We start from the raw sequence: 16,606 nt of genomic DNA on the forward strand, positions 1-16,606 counted from the left end.
GATTCCCTGACCATGTTTTAAAAAGCCACATGGAAGATGATAAAAGACATTAGGGTGTATTGTGTATAAAAAAAAAAGTAATTTCAGGTCCCACTAGTGTCTGCTATTTGTCATCAAAAAGATGTTTACATTTTTTGCACCTGAGGAAACTTTTCATAATTCCTAAAACTATGGTGGAAGTACCCGCTTTTTGCCGTGTTCGCAGCGCAGGAACCGGGAACTAAATTAGCTCCAACTTAAGAGTAGCATCTAACTCGGCACAATAGGAGCTAGCAGTGACTTGTATGTGTAAGCTGATTGGCCAAATGCACGTGAAATACCACTACCTGCCATTTTAAAAAAGAACCATGTATATAGCTTATATATTTACTCTACGAACATGGAAAACCGTGTTCGATGGACCTCTCAACCTTTTACACTCAGGAGACAATCCAACTTGACTTCCAAGGTGACCATGATTATTTCTGCTCAGCTTGGAACATTGGGCATTAAAACATATGACAAACGCTAATACTTTTTCAAATACTGTTTACTTTTCTAACAGTTCTGTCTAATAACGTATTAGACAGGACTGGTAAACAGATTGTAAACTAATGAAGAAGGAGAATGGGAGCGCTATGTGCTCAAGCTCTGGCATTCTCAGTGCCGTCAAAATAAATGTCAACCGCGCCGTCAGAACAAGTCAAAACAACAAACACAGTTTACGTCACTTCAGAGTTCCTACTGCTTGTGTGAATGCAACCAGGAAGGAGGGATGGAAAACGCATCTTTCCAATCGACAAATGCCTTGATTGCAGTACTCTGTTCGTCTTTTGTAATAAACGCGTTATTTTTTTTTAAATTATTATTATTTTTTTTAACAACAGACGCGATAGCGTAATCTATACATCTCAATTCTCCAGCTGGAGTCATCTTTGAAGGAAACCAGTTCAACCCAAGCGCTCTTTGTTAATGCGATGATTACGTAACTGCAGATCATCTGGCCGTCATCGTATAAAGCCCGCCCTGACAATTTGATGGGCCCGACGAATTCTGAACTGATCATAATTACTCCTCAATGGATCGTGTCCAGACCGAACTTCCCAACCAAAAAAATGTTGTGGGCGGGGTTCGGGCTGGCATCCAGGCTAGGTTTTTGCTTTAAATGACACTAAATCCAGTTTCCCCTTGATGTGTGAATTGGTTGACTGAGCATGCTTTGTCTACAGCATTGCAATGTCTATCAAAATGTCATCTTTTGTCGTGTAAGAGTGCTCTTTATGTTTTTCAGAGCAGGTGGTGGGCTTTGAAGGACCAGTTAAGAGTGGCTCTGAGTATTTTAACGGCCCCATTTTCTTTGCCTCAATTTAAGGCCTTATTCTAATTAGTGTCCCTCTTTTCTCTAATTTACAACAGTTCTTTCTGAATTGTTTTTAAGTGTCTGGTTTTAATTATAAGGGGTGTTGGTTGGGGAATTGCGAAAGCTCAGTGCAAGGCCTGTTGGGTTGCAGTTAAGTTGAGCAACATGAGCAATTAGGAAATTCCTGTGTCCTATTCAGCTGGTCTTCTGACTGTGGCCATTTCGTTTGGTGGAGGAAAATAGTTGAACTCTTCTAAAAAAACTAAGGAACTGAACTTTTTTTGACCTAATGAACCCCTTGTGTTTTTCTTCATGCATCCTAAATGACGACTGAGCGCTATAAAACTGAATGATTGGAAACAATTAACGTGCCCTGCAAACTCTGGGGTTCAGAGGGATTTTATGGCATTGGGAAATGTTTGCAGATGGGATATGAATATTTCAGAGATAATGTGAAACAACTGACTTTGTAAATTCCCTTTGAGACCTTCTTGGACTTACTTCTAGGTAAACGATTTTGTGGCACTGATCAGGACAACAGTTTTATGGTTGCTGTTGTGTTGTGGTTTTCCCACTGCGCCCGGAAACTACACAGAAATGATGCTGGCTTTGAGGGTTTAGTTATATTTGTTTGACAGGAGCTGCTGCTGTTTATGTTACAGGCTGTGGCACTGGCATAACTGTGATTCCTTTTGAGTGAAGCTTTCACCCTACATAAACTTAAAGCATAGTACTTGTACTCAGTCAACTCAATTTGCACGATCTGTGTACTTTGCATGATCAAAAGTCTGGACAAACTTGTGACAGTCAGTCCAGCCTCACCCAGCAGTGAAGTACATTGAAAGTAAAATGGACCATACTGAACTGTTTTCGGATGTGACTTGGAAAGGGTGGACAGATAGACAAGGATAGCAGACATGCATAGTTACAGGACAGTCATGTCAGCATACAAGGGTTAGATAGGTGTTGATTTTTCCTCAGAAAAAAAATAACTTGGTAAAATACAACTGTAAACACTAAAGTTTGCAAAACTCAAAAAAAAAAAATGGCGTAAACATTTTGCTCTTTGAAATATTTGTGTAAGCTAGCTAACTCGTGCATTTAACTTAATATTATCTTGTTCTCAACTTAAATGTTTTTAGTAGAGGAAATCTAACTAGTTAATTCAGTTAATGCTGACTTGCTAATTGGCAACACAGTGCTTTGACTAGCATTAGCATATCATTGCAATTTCTGAATGTGTAAAGCAATATATAAAACATTTAACATGCCTGTTCTCAAACCAAACTCATGCTCCTTCGTCACCATGATGGTAAAACCCCTACACAAAACCCGACATTACAGAAACTCTTCTAAATTAGCATACTAAAACATTAAATACTTCTAAATATCCCACTTAACATTAATATTGCGCACAAAAAAAAAAAAAAAAAAACGTATGACCCTTTATTTGATATAAAGTTTCTTACTTTGGCAAAAAATGCTGGGAACTAGAAATGCCTGCCCAGATATTTTAGACTTTTTGTACTTTTTGAAAGAGTTCAGGCAAGTCTGTTTTCTGTTTTGATGTCAGTACACACATTTACAAAACATAGCCAATGCAGTTGGTTTGTTGAGGTGGGAATTGAATAACTTGATTTTCCTGCTCAGAGAATTGAACTGAACATGTTAGGGATAAAGCTGAATGCCAGCATGACTGCCCTTAACAATGCCTGACATTAATGTTATTGAGCTGATTGGAGCCAAATCCCATTCCAACATCTAGAGCAAAATTGCCATAAATTAAATCACAGTGCATTTTTTTTGCATGCCTATTTTATTTTTATTATGCATATTTTGAGAATATACTTAAAAATACGTTTTATGCATGTCTTATGATGGTTACTTTTTTATTTTGTTACATTTTTTTATTATTTTTACCCTGCATGTGATTGGTCGGTATGTTTTGCCACATTATATGCAAATATGTTATGGATATTTAATAGTCTACTAAGCATCTGTTTGCGGACTTGATATTATTCTTTTTCTACTTGATCAATAATAAATGTGTCTGGAATTTCTTGTATGAAATTAAGAAATAATGTCTATTAATGTCTTTGAGACATTGAATTGCCTGATGTATTTTATTAATATTCTACAAACCTACTCTCCAGTTACAGTTATTCAGCTTATTTTTGGAAATAAATATGAATTGTTCTAAAAACAATCAAATCAGACTTAATCATTACTTGGTTTCACATTTCCCTAACTTTAATATCAATGCTTATTATTTTATATAAGATGTTTGAACAAGCATCTTCATACTTTTGAAAATCCTCAAAGGAGTGTTGGCGTAGACCCTAAAGTTTCTTTATTCAAACCACACAAGGAGTGAACCGTAAACTGGACAGTTGCTGAGTTACCCAGTAACCATTGCACTCTCGATGAGAGTATGACCCTGTAGTAAAAATGTACCGCTCTTTGCTTTGGATTAGAAGCGTCTCCTAAATGACTCCTCACATTCTTTGGATTATAGGACTTGGCTCTAATGGGTTAAAAAGAAAAAACATGATCAATGCCATAGTCCAGATCTTCTGTTTGAATAAATAAACCCTTGCTGTGTGTTTGAAGAAAAGGCTTAAGAGCACCCCTGGCCCGGCCAATAGACCCAGAATCACAAGCCCAGTAGTGTGCAATCCTGTAATTAGAAAAACTTTTTGGAATAACCTTTTTCTTTCTTTCATTTCAAAGCAATGTAAATAGGTTATAGTGTTTGTCTTGCATACTGCACTATATCCTTCCACATCTCCCAAGTATGGATCTATCTCCTCGCCTTCATTTGCACCCCATCCAGAGGTCTAATCTGTCCTGTGGTTAATGTTTAGATGCAGACCAAAGGGTTCACATCTGCTGTTAGCGATGCGCAATACAATGGCCCAACGGTTCATCAGCAGAGCAAGACTGCTTCCCTCCTAGGTTAATCGCATGCTAACCTCTTCTACAAAAGGCTCATGTTGCCGTTGATGCCTTGTTGTTCCTCCTCCTCTTGTCATGCTAATGCACTATTTACACATGCAAAAAATGGACCCATTGTGCCAAGGTGTCTGCGGCACAGGAGGAAGTCCTGTGTGTACGTGTATCTGTGAAAGTGTGTCCGAGTCTATCTCTGGTTTGAGTAATAAGTGTGAAGTGCCCCTCCCACGCTGGATTGAGGAAAGGTATGTGGGAACAGAGAGCGGTTGAATTGAATTGGGGGAAGGGCTCATTAATTTCCACTGCCATCCGTTTATACATCATGGTTGAATGGTTTGGCATTTGGGTTTAATTCGTTGATTTAAAGGGATAGTATGTTCACCCAAAAATGAAAATTGTCATCATTTGCTCTCCCTCATGCAAACCAATCTTCGAAACACAAAATGAAATATTTTTAAAATTTTAACCTCCATTGATAGTCCAGGTAACCAAAATTTAAGAGATTTTTAAAGAGTAACTAAACCCCTGGTCAGAGTCTGACTCCACCCACTGGCAATATTTGAAGAATGCTGAAAAAGTGGGCAGACCTCAGCGGAGATAGAGGGGACGAAATAGATGCTAAAACACTCAATCCTGATCGTTTTCAATACTCGCAATTCCAACTCCTGACTGGTTTTGATGAAACAAGCTGGTTTTTATACTGCCAAGGCCGCAGCTCGTACCAAGAGCGTGGTGAGCTGAAACGTGCGTATGTCACGAAGAACCGCTAACATCCAATAGGAAAATTCAACTGCAGTAGCCACTGTTCAACCTGAAGAGGGCAGCACTAAGACGTTTTTACACCATATTTTGTAGAAATAAAGCACTTTATACACGTCAAAAAAGTTACTCGAATCAATGACTGGTATTAAAGGGATACTCCACTTTTTTGGGAAATAGGCTCATTTTACCACTCTCCCAGAGTTAAACAGTTGGGTTTGACCATTTTCGAATGTATTCAGCCGATATTTTATTTATTATTTTTTTTTAAATATATTTAGAAGAATATCAGTAACCAGACAGTTTCTGTTCTCATTGACTTCCATAGTATATCTTTTTCCTACTATGGAAGTCAATGAGACCAAAAACTGTTTGGTTACTGATATTCATCTAAATATCAGAAAATCGGCTGAATGGATTCGAAAATGGTAAACTCTTGGGGAGTTGTAAAATGAGCCTATTTCCAAAAAAAGTGGAGTATCCCTTTAATAAAGATCCATTCTTACAGATCAGGTTTAGGGTTTAGTTACTCTTTAATAAAAAGTGTTGTGAAGAGAAATATTTGCTTTATATGATATACAGATTTAATTTATGCTTTTGTTTACTGTTTTGAAAATATCTGTTTTTAATATTAACCTCATGAGGATGACTAAATGGTGATAGTTTTAATTTTTGGGTGAACTATCCCTTTAAATTCAAGCAATATCCCTACTAGGGGGAAACTTTAACAATTCCCATGGAATTTTAGTGACCTGTCCAGTCATTATGGACTTGAACAGCATTTATAAACATTTCTGCAGATCTCAGTGGGGAAACCGCATGTCCCGTCGCTGTTGTTTTTATCTATTTGACTTTAAAAGATCCAGGAAGCCAGCAGACCGAATACCATACGCGTTTCTGCGTCGTCTCCCACTCCAATGTCAAAGCTGGCAAAAAGAAAACACACTTTTTAGACATTTCCCCCTTTTAAAGCTGCACATCTGGTGGCTATTAATGACGGTCAACATAACATTTAGGATGAGTAATAATTATTCATAGCATTTGTTTACAAGCAAAAGCATTCATGTTTGTGTGGGTTTTTTTTTCTGCATCTCGGTAAACATTCTTCTTTTGAAGGGAATTAAAAGGCTGTCCGGCAGTCTGAACAGGTTTGTGACTGTGGTTCCTGAATTTCAAAAGAAAACCGCAGAGCTTCACAGACTAATCATTCCACTTTTACCAAGACTATTCTCCTGAGTGGAATGTCATCATATCAAATGACAGCTCTTGGTTTTTTTATGGCCTCATTTTATGCTGTCACTTCATAAGCAAATGTTTGATCTTCTCTTTTGCAGGTGATGCCTTCCCAGGTGCCTCGAGCCCATTCCTTAGCGGATACGTCAGCGCCTCAAGCGCTCACGGGTCGTCAGATCCGGCCTTCCGAGCTCCCAACCAAGCCAGCCTGCAAATGGCCCAACTCTGGGCCTCTCACCCTCATGAAGGTAAGAATCACTGCATGGTTTTGTGCCGCAAAAGGAAGGCAGAAACGTCAAAGCATGTCACTGCTTAAAGCGAAGCGGGACCTGCATTTGCGCACGGCGCAGCTTGAGCATATTGGGTTTAACGATTAGGTTTGTTGGCAGATCAGTGAACTCGGACAAAGGCTGTAGTCAGAGGTCTGGGTGACAGGCAGGGCCGGGTGGATGGGCTAATGGAAAAAACACACCCTCTGTGATACAACCCACAGGGACTAGCCGGCTTTATATTTTAAGTTAATGGAAATTGTCTTGGTATTGGGAGTACGGGAATGTGGTGTGGACTGTGCTTAAGTAGATAAAGGTGCTGTATTTTTATTTTTTTTGGATAAGTGAGTGTTTGGCTGATTAAGGGTGTCGGCTGGTGATGTGTAATATGCAGTCATGTCTGATGTCTGAAATGGATCTCTCTCTCTCTCTCTCTCTCTCTCTCTCTCTCTCTCTCTCTCTGTCAATAAACTAGATTTGTGTGAATTGTGTGCAACGACTGAAGAAAAGACAATAAAAAATCAATTTCATCCCTGCAGTCCTAATCTAGAATAGTCCACATCTGACAGCCACTCCGCTGCAATGTAATTGTAACCAATTCCTTTCCTGAAATAGCTGGTGGCAGTCAATAGTCAATATCTAAGAGCTTTGACAAAGCTTAAGACCGATATTAGTGCTGCTGTCCTTTGTATACCAGTACTATGTATATTATAGCATTATGTAACTAAGTTTTCTAGCAGCTTATAAGGTCTCAAAAATAAGATTTAAAAATTTATTTATTTTCCTGTGATGCTGAATTACTCCAGTCTTCAGTCGCATGATCCATCAGAAATCATTCTAATATGCTTTTGCTGCTCGAGAAACTATTATTATTATTATTATTATTATTATCAATGATGAAACAGTTGTGCTGCTTAATATATTTGTTGAAACTGATGAATTGTTCTTTTCAGGATACTTTAATGAATAGAAAGTTCAAAAGAACAACATTATTTTGGAAATTGAAATATTTTATTATCCACTGAAGCTGGAATGGTGTTAGTAAAAAAAAAGGAAAGTAAAAAAAAACATTATAACAGTTTTTGTAACATTATAAATGTCTTTACTATCACTTTTGATCGATTGAATGCATCCTTACCGAATAAAAGTATTAATTTAAAAAGAAACTAAATGCCAGTTAAATCTGGAACTATACAAATATAATGCAACTCTATGCCTAAACACTAAAACAATATCTTATTTTAAACAATATCTTTAAAAAACTAAAAATAAAGCAGCATGGTAGTTTGTGCATGCCTGACTGAATGAATAAATCAACTTTTTATTCATTCATCCACCACAAGCAAAGTTTTATGCACATTTTTGAATTTATTCATAGCTCGCTTTTACCCAGCTTTTCCTGAAATTCACACAAAAATATCTGGATGAAAACCTGTCTTATATTAGCTAGCTAGGTAACCTTACCTTCTATGTAATATTATGAAATATTACTTAATTTTGCACAAGACCTGAATGTGATCAACCACTGTAAGCTTTAGTGTTAATGGAGTAATAGTTCAAACAGGGCCAATGACTGTTACGTCAGCTGGCTCAAAAGTCAGCCATGCTTGTTGAGCCTTGAAGACTTTTGAGATTCTGTTATTTTTGCCCTTCAGTTACATTACACATTTCCGTCATATTCTCTCCTCCTCATCTTGGTGTATAGTCAAGACCTTATCTGTGCTGTATCTTCAAACTTGCATGTTCAAACAAGATGATTCATTCGGCTCTGAAGCCGTTCCAGCCCCTGCCATTTTGAAAAGATGGAGATTTCAGCTTTCAAAATGGTTCACATGTATGCCAAACAATCGAAAGAAAAGCAACACTGGTTCTGTAAAAGGGCGTGGGCGGATTATTAACAGGGTTTGTTGAAGGGCCTTGTACCCATAGGCCTTTGTTTCAAGTCCCCGCAGAGAAGAGTACAGATGAATTGTCTAAAACCTTGGCACAGATCATAGAAAGCCTGCCTCGCTCTGCCTGTGTAGAAATGCGATGAATAGCTGACATTGAAGTGTACTCTGTCTCTGCAGCCTGTGAAAATATTTGAACATGCCTGTTTATTCTGAAGGGTGCACCTGGCTCTTATTAACTGAAGGAAGTCGAAGTAGCAGCTGTGGAATTTGGCTATTTTTGCTTGAAATGTGTGAAACAATCAAGCACGCCGCACTCGCCCCACTGTGGATTGCAAATACTCCATAATCCGAGGGGAAAACCACTGCCTTGCTGTCAGTTTATCTTTGAAGTTCAATTAATAAACATGAATTGCAGCGAACTGTGAAATGTTACAGTTTGTTTGACGTGGGGTTTGTATATGCGCTGGGTCTTTGCGCGATAACCCCTTGAGCGGTGGTTAACTTTAAAATGCACAATCTCTCTATACGCCGAGATTTGAGGATGAGGCGTTCCGCAACAAGGGGTGCCTTGTGTGGATCAGGTGAGCGCAGATGACGGTTTGAACCAGTTTACATTAGGCAAGAATCAGTATCCAGGGGCGGAGCTACATGGTGGCCAGGGGGGGCCACGGCCACCATTGGTCAAGGCTCGGCCCCCCTGCCGGCCCCCCCTCCCAACCTCACGGGAAAATAAATTTAATAATAATAAAAAATAAATATAAAAACTCCAGTAACGGTCTAAAAAGGAAGCTGAAATGTATGCATTTTTTAATCAAGTCATTGATTTGTCACTTGTTGGGTCTCGCCCCCATCAACAGTGCGAGACATAACGTGCCTGCATTCTGACAGCGCTTGGGCTGTTTACACCTGGCCACTTCATGCGTTTTCTCAGATCGGATAGCTATCTGATTTATCAAAACGATTCCATTTACACCTGGTCACATAAATGTGTTTTTGCAAAATGGATATAAATCCGATCTTCAATTCCTGCGTTATATACAGATTTAATGAAGTGCACGTCACCGAAAGCAACAGATATGAGCTGGATTTTATTGATCATCGGCTAATTTCAAAATCAGCAAAGACGGTATTAAGAGAGAGCGGCAACAGAACTGGTAAGATCATTTCGTTTCTTTACATTTAATGAAGATGGTCGTGTTAATCGTCTGCGACTTACTTTCACTTTGATTTGCGATAGATTGCGGCGCGTTGGCTTGCGTTCAGCCGCTCATCTGAGGTGATGCGCGTCGCAGTAGCGTCGTCATATCTGACTAAAATAGCATGACATGTAGCCTGTAACAAGCTCTCCTCTCACGCGTTTCTTTTTTTAGCATTTTTGGGAGTATTAACATTTACATATGGTTTCAAGAACAAGATGCATTTACACTTGTCCAGTTTCGTCTGGAATGCGGCCCAGACCACCTTCTGAAGTGGTTTGAGTGATCGGATTCAAATCCGTCTCGAATGCGTTTCGGGGGGCATTTACACCTGGTCTTTTCACGATCGGATAGCTATCCGATCACAGAAAACGCATGAAGTGGCCAGGTGTAAACGGCCCCTATAATGTAGCATAGGGTTCTTTAATCAACTCCGAAGGACATTTTATGCTAAAAAAGGTTCAAAACTGACCAGAAAGAACCCTTATGGCTCAAAGGTTTTTTAAAGGCTATTATTCATTCATATTTTACATTATTCTGCAACATTTGTAGTTGTTATTAATTTATTGTTTATTAAATTGTTGTAGTAACTTAATATCACATTTTAATCATGCAGATTTTTAGAGGATAAAAAGTGAAATGGCACTCTTCGTCTGATATTGATTAATTACATTTTTTAACCACCATATATTGAATTTTGTGATCATTCGCATGCATTGCATTTTAAGGGTTCCAAATACGTAGCGCTTTAGAACCTTTTAAGGTTCTATATTGAACCTTTTCTTCTAAGAGTGTAATTGTTACAGCAGACACAAAGCGAACAGAACATTTCAGGGTAACACTTTAGAATATGGTTCCTTCGTTAATGAATAACAAGAACCAATGAGTAACACAATATTAACAATCTAGTAACTATTATTAACTAACAAGAAACTCTGATTAACAAACTAGTAAGTAATAGCGCACAGATGAAAGTGGTAGTTCACTATTAAGTAATCAATAACTTCTATTTTTTTTAATACTTCCCAGAGAACTACTGAAAAAGTTTTAAAACTATTAACTAAAATAAACTCTTATTAACGAATTAGTAAGTAATAGCTCACAGATGAAAGTGTTACTAGATACTTCTGTGGGAATTACTAATTATTTGGATTCATATTATAAAGTGAAGATCATTGGAACTAACTAGTAATGACTCAAGTGTTACTAAAGACATTTTCTAAAAGTATACTAAAGTTCACCAAAAATCTCAAACGGTTGCACAAATCATGACTAGATCATGTAGTAACACTTGAGTCATTACTAGTTAGTTCCAATGATCTTCACTTTATAATACAGATCCAAATAATTAGTAAGTAATAGCTCACAGATGAAAGTGTTAGATACTTCTGTGGGAATTACTAATTATTTGGATCCGTATTATAAAGTGAAGATCATTGGAACTAACTAGTAATGACTCAAGTGTTACTACATGATCTAGTTATGATTTGTGCAATCGTTGTAACTTGTTGTACAAATAAATTGGATGTTGCACTTAAAATGCAATGGTTTACCTAAATAAATTATCGCCTAATATGACAATTCGTATTGTGTCTTTCTGTCATTTGCACTAAAAACATCCCTGTCTAATGTTAAGGTCCCTAACCCCTCACATAATGATGACACATTGCACTCGCACATTTATCAATTAGACATTATTAATGTCATAAGGGAGTTCAATCCATTGTTTATGGCCTGACGAGCCGCGTGTGAGTTTTAGTCATAGTAGTTTTTGACAATCAAGTGCCACCCCAAATAAAAGACTGGCACAAGCTGGCCCCCCCAGAAATAATGTCCTGGCTACGCCCCTGTCAGTATCCCTGGAATGTGTCCTCCCTGGTCTTAATTCACGTGCCGCTGTGGCTTCGCAGCTGAACTTTTTCTTTTCTTTTCTTTTTTTTTTTTTTGTGCAAGCATGCGTCTGTGGCTGTTATCTGCAGCGGTTTGTAATCGGATGCGTGACCCTTGAGGTCTGCTCACCTTTGGACTGTGCAGGAGATGATGGTGGCTGCAGGGCGGCGCTCTGTGATTGATTGAGCGTCCATGCCTGCTGCGTCTGTCACACGTTGGGTTTGGCTCAGAAAGGAATGCCCCTCTTTGACTATATGATGATGGATTTGCGGGCGCAGGTAGCGCTTTGATGTTCTGCTGTGCTTTCTGTGGCGTCCCTGGGGTCCAGATGACTGTTTTGAATGCTGATGTGTTTGTGAAATTGGAGATGTATAATAAATATAATAAAAAGAGAGAGAGTGGAGGCAGATGTATGTTGACTGAAATTCTGGTAGGTGCCTCTTTCTGGTGCACATAAATGGAGTTGTTGAAGCTCCTTCTGACCTTTTGCAGCCCCTCTGTGTCTAAATACTGGAGCACATCTCTCCTTCAAAGCCTTTTCTATGACTTTTATATAGTCTGAACTTCAGGGAACAGTTTTTCTTTTTTGTGTCTGCAAGGGTATGTCGTGGCATCTTTGCTTTTGAATGTTAATGACCTGCTTTTTTGACTGTTCCTTTCTGAGCTAAATTCCCCTTTCCACAAGTAGCCCATTTACACGTTAACCTTCCACTGTCCTTCGTCATAGATCCCTAAAGAATGAGCTAGGTTAAATGGTTCCTGTGCTCTAGATACACAAGCACACACACACACACACACACACACACACACACACACACACACCTACGTTTCCCCTTTGCTGTCACACTAAACCAAATGTAATGGGAAAATGGCATTTTCTCTTTCTGGTTTTCATTTTGTTTGATTTATTTATTTGAAGTATTTTTTTTGGATGTTCTCTTATCTACATCAAATAACTGGAAAATCTGGAAAATCTAACTTTTTAAAAATGTACTGGAAACGACGTCATGGAAATTAATAATCTTAAATTTAATATTCATGCATGGAAAAACAAACTATTATTATTAATAATATTTTGCACTACTGGCGTTTAAATTGGCTTGATATTGCTGTTTTGAACTGCTTGGGTAGATTGCTGTAAACCATGGGTCGGCAAGTAAGGTTTGCATTGCTCTCGTACTAGGTGGCGGGTCAGAACATAGTCATTGGATATTTTAAGAAATGAATTGATGAAAAATGCAACTAGAATTGCCTGTGACAGATGGTTACGGTGTCTTTTGTAACTGGTACAGGTTGTAACTGTTTTAAAACCTGTAGTGGGACAGTCATTAACAAAAAGCCACATTTGCGGGTTTTACACTGGATACATTAATAAAGCAGTAGGGATGAGTCACGATTTTCAAATATTCGATTTGTTGATTTAATTATAGAATATCGAATATGTTGTGCGATTATTGTCTAAAAAATCCCGATGTTTTCGATGGTGATGCCGTGTTCATGTAACCAGAGGGTGACGCTGCCAATAACGCAAAAAGTGGTCACAAGGAACCGGCAAGAGTAATGCTTATGAATATTTCAAATATAGCAAGGGGACATTTTAATTGTTTAATAGTGTCTGTCGGCTGCAATAGTGACCGCAGTAGTTAATGCGCATATAGAGAGAAATGCACTTTTCATATGGATTACATAAGCAGAGAGTAGTCGGTTTCTTTTCGTTTTGAATTGTTTCGTTTTAAATTAGACCTTAAGCTTTCTATATATTTCTCGCGTCTGTGAGGCAGCTTAAATGCTGAGTTTCGGTTCATTTATGAGAAGAGCTCCAGTTCACAAGCAATGCAATCGCACCAGCGCCTCCATGTCCTGATTATATTGTCTGCTAGCCTATATTTGCTTCTTTTTTATTAAATCCAGGCAATTGGTTGATAAAACATTGATTAAAAATAAGATAAAAATGATACAAACGAAATTACATTTTTAGAAAGGCAAAACAAAACTTAATGAAGTGGTCAATCATATCTGACCCATAAAAATCAAATGTGATATCTTGCAGCATCTTGCAAACATCCCGCATTGCCAAAACGCACATGTGGGAGATGCGGAATGGAAACAGAACTCCAAAATAGAGACTTGAATAAGCCCGTTAATGGCATTTTTGCTCTTAACGAACTGTTTTATTTCCTCTTTCCATATTGTGAATAATAAATGTGTATTATTTTAATTTGCTTGTTACACAGTGAGGTCTAACTTATTCTAATAATTACTTGACGTAGACTACTTTTAAACTTAGAATTATTCCTTGGCATCCTCGCATACTAAACTGCATTTTTTTTTTTATCGTTTGTGTGCTGGAGGTATGCTATTATGTCATGTGTACAGTGATGTTAACATTTACACTAGCCGGTGAGAGAAAATGGCACGATCAAAGAGTTGTCTTTACAGTATTCTTTGTATGGCTATATTCACAGTAAACTTTTCTCTTTAGACTATGTGTTCATCCTTCCTTTTGTAAATGCAAAGCCGGGTGTGTCTTATCTGCAATGACAACCCGATCCCACTAAATGTGTCTCTATAGCACGCATTGTGTTTATCATGCAATTTATACACGAAAATTTGTTTTTACATGCATGGGTAGGTTTAGTAGTGGTGTCGGATGCGTGTACGTTGGGTAGGATTAGTGGTGTGGGGTGCATTACACACAATAAAGTGCGTGTCAAATGCACCTGAAAAACTGTGCTATAGAGACACATTTAATATAATATTAGACCTTTCATGACGGTTATTTTAGAGGTGTGTAGTGATCCTCAGACTCTTTTGAATATCTTTCTGAACTGTTCAGGCTGCGGCCGACCCCTGTTGCCGACCCCTGCTGTAAACGTTGTCTTTGTCCAATTTTTTATCAGAAAGAAAAAAAACTGACAATTAAAATAGATATATTCCATTTATTAAAAGAAACTGTAGTCAGCAGACCTTGCATACAAATGGAAATTCTGTCCATCCACCCATATAAAATGATTCTGAATGGTTCTTTCCCGTATTATGAACACATGGAAATGGCACTGACTCATTGGTCAACATGTGGGGAACCCTGTATCTAGCTTCCTGGCTTGTCAGGAAGTTTCTCTGCATTAGGGACGTTGTTGTGTTGCAGGACTGTAGGAAATGGCAGTGGCACTGGCAATCAAAACTAATTAGTCTGCTGATATCAAGTAGATCGAGACCTTCTCTCAATTTCTCAATGAGAGAAACTGAAATTAGATGTGCTGTACATTGAGAGCTCTCCTGCCTCCACCACACCCCTCTCAAGGCATGCAGAAAAACACAGAAATAAATATGGCACTGCAGTTCTAGCCCTGTTGCTATAAGTAGGATGCCGTCAATCATCTCATCAATCATGTGAGAATGCAATCAGTGGCATAGCACTACTCTGTTACCTGAGATGTACTAAATGAAGCGACAGCCTTTGAACCACCGCTGTTCTTACTTGTAGTGCCATAAAGAATCACAGTGTGTACTTCAAAACAAGGTTGTATTTTTAGACGTTTTGTTTTTGGACTGTCGATAACACTTAATGTTCTCATGTTTTTCGCTAATTACAATGACTTTGCTTTGACTGCGAGGCTGTGATTGTAGATAAGTGTTAAGTAACCCTGGTGTTTTATGTGCAATGTTTGTCTCTGAGACTCTGACTCTCAATTAAAATATAAAATGAATGCAGCTTTTCCATGTGAATGTAGTTTATTTAGACAGATAGACAGAAAAATGTCTTTGCCACTCATGTAATGCATAAATAAACATCTCAACCACTGGCATTTGGGCAAACATGTGACTAGATAATGTTACCACACTAGCTTTGTGGGCGGGCTGACTCAGCCCTTTATTTAGCATTCTGTTGACACTACTTGTTTTAAGCAGCACTGTCTGGTCTATCTGAGGAATTTAATCAATGGAAAATGAGATCCACAGTTAGACCACATAGATGCTGAAGACACTTCTTGAACCTTTTTTTTTTTTTAGGTTTTGAGACCGGTTCCATATGCCCCCAATAAACCTTGCTTTAGAGCTCTGGTAACACTCATTGAAATGGTGCCGACCTTTGACCCTGCCCTTCCAGGACCCTGTATCTGCTATCGCTCTCTAAACATTGCGTCGGAGAACTGACTATTCCAGGCCATTGCAAGTCAATCCATAATGGTTGATGTGACATGATTTAAATGGCATTGACGGTTAGAAGTAATCTATTAAACCCAAGACACTCCTGCTGTTGTTCATGAACCGAACTTGTCAATATTGTAATGCAGAGGAGACTGTTCATTCAAAAGAATTAACACTTTGTGATGCATGGACAGCTGTGTTGTAAATATTCTCCCTTATTCTTTGCTTATTTGGACATTATTCCTAACCCTCTGCTTTCTGGTCGTCTTCAGTTGCATTCATTTGTTGTGAAATCATGAAAAGTGTTTCAGCAGCCATGTTTCCCTTTATCTTGGCCATTATAATGGCTGCTTGACCTTTCACCAGTAAAGCCTCTATGATTGTGTTGCAATTTTGCCAAAGAGTTGGGAGAAGTGCACATTCTGGCTTCAATTTGCTCAATTAGTTTGCCGCAGAAGGCGCTCGTCTCATTTAGTGCAAACACATAGGTTACTTTTGCTTGGTTTCTCATTTGTTCTTATGAGTAATTCCAGCACCACCTGACCTCTTGCCAATGCGCCACGCCTACATGACGTAGCCGCTAGTGTTCTGAGTAAATGCAAACTTTAAGACCCAGCCGTCTTGTCTGTCCTCATGCAGAGTCTCTCTCGGATCAGCATGCACGGCGGGCCAGGGTGGTAGGCCTACATGCCTGCCGAGTCACTCCGTAAAAGCAGAAACATATCTCGAATGCACCTTGGGTCTAGGTGGTTTTAATTGCAAGCATAACCCCACCCACAAAGTCATACAATGGAGGTTCTAAATTAAGGATTTGATCCACCCCCATTTGAATGTATCTTTTACAGCTAGGAATGATGAATGCACTTACATGTTCCTTTACTTCAGAGGATAATGCTGTAAATATTTTGTCCTCCCCTTTCAATG

The 16,606-nt window shown here is 38.6% G+C and overlaps 1 protein-coding gene across 4 annotated transcripts in view; it reads left to right on the plus strand.

The window, feature by feature from the left end:
- The window catches only part of tnrc18 (trinucleotide repeat containing 18), a 71,234-nt gene that overhangs the window by 15,436 nt on the left and 39,192 nt on the right, over positions 1 to 16,606 (plus strand). For all 4 annotated transcript variants that reach the window (XM_039687477.2, XM_039687478.2, XM_039687476.2 and 1 more), the window contains exon 3: positions 6,385 to 6,531. In XM_039687477.2, the coding sequence (XP_039543411.2) occupies positions 6,385 to 6,531 (147 nt within the window). The remainder of the gene's footprint in view (positions 1 to 6,384; positions 6,532 to 16,606) is intronic.

Source organism: Pimephales promelas, chromosome 3 (assembly GCF_988280905.1).
Source record: "Pimephales promelas chromosome 3, fPimPro1.hap1.1, whole genome shotgun sequence".
Lineage (NCBI taxonomy): Eukaryota > Metazoa > Chordata > Actinopteri > Cypriniformes > Leuciscidae > Pimephales > Pimephales promelas.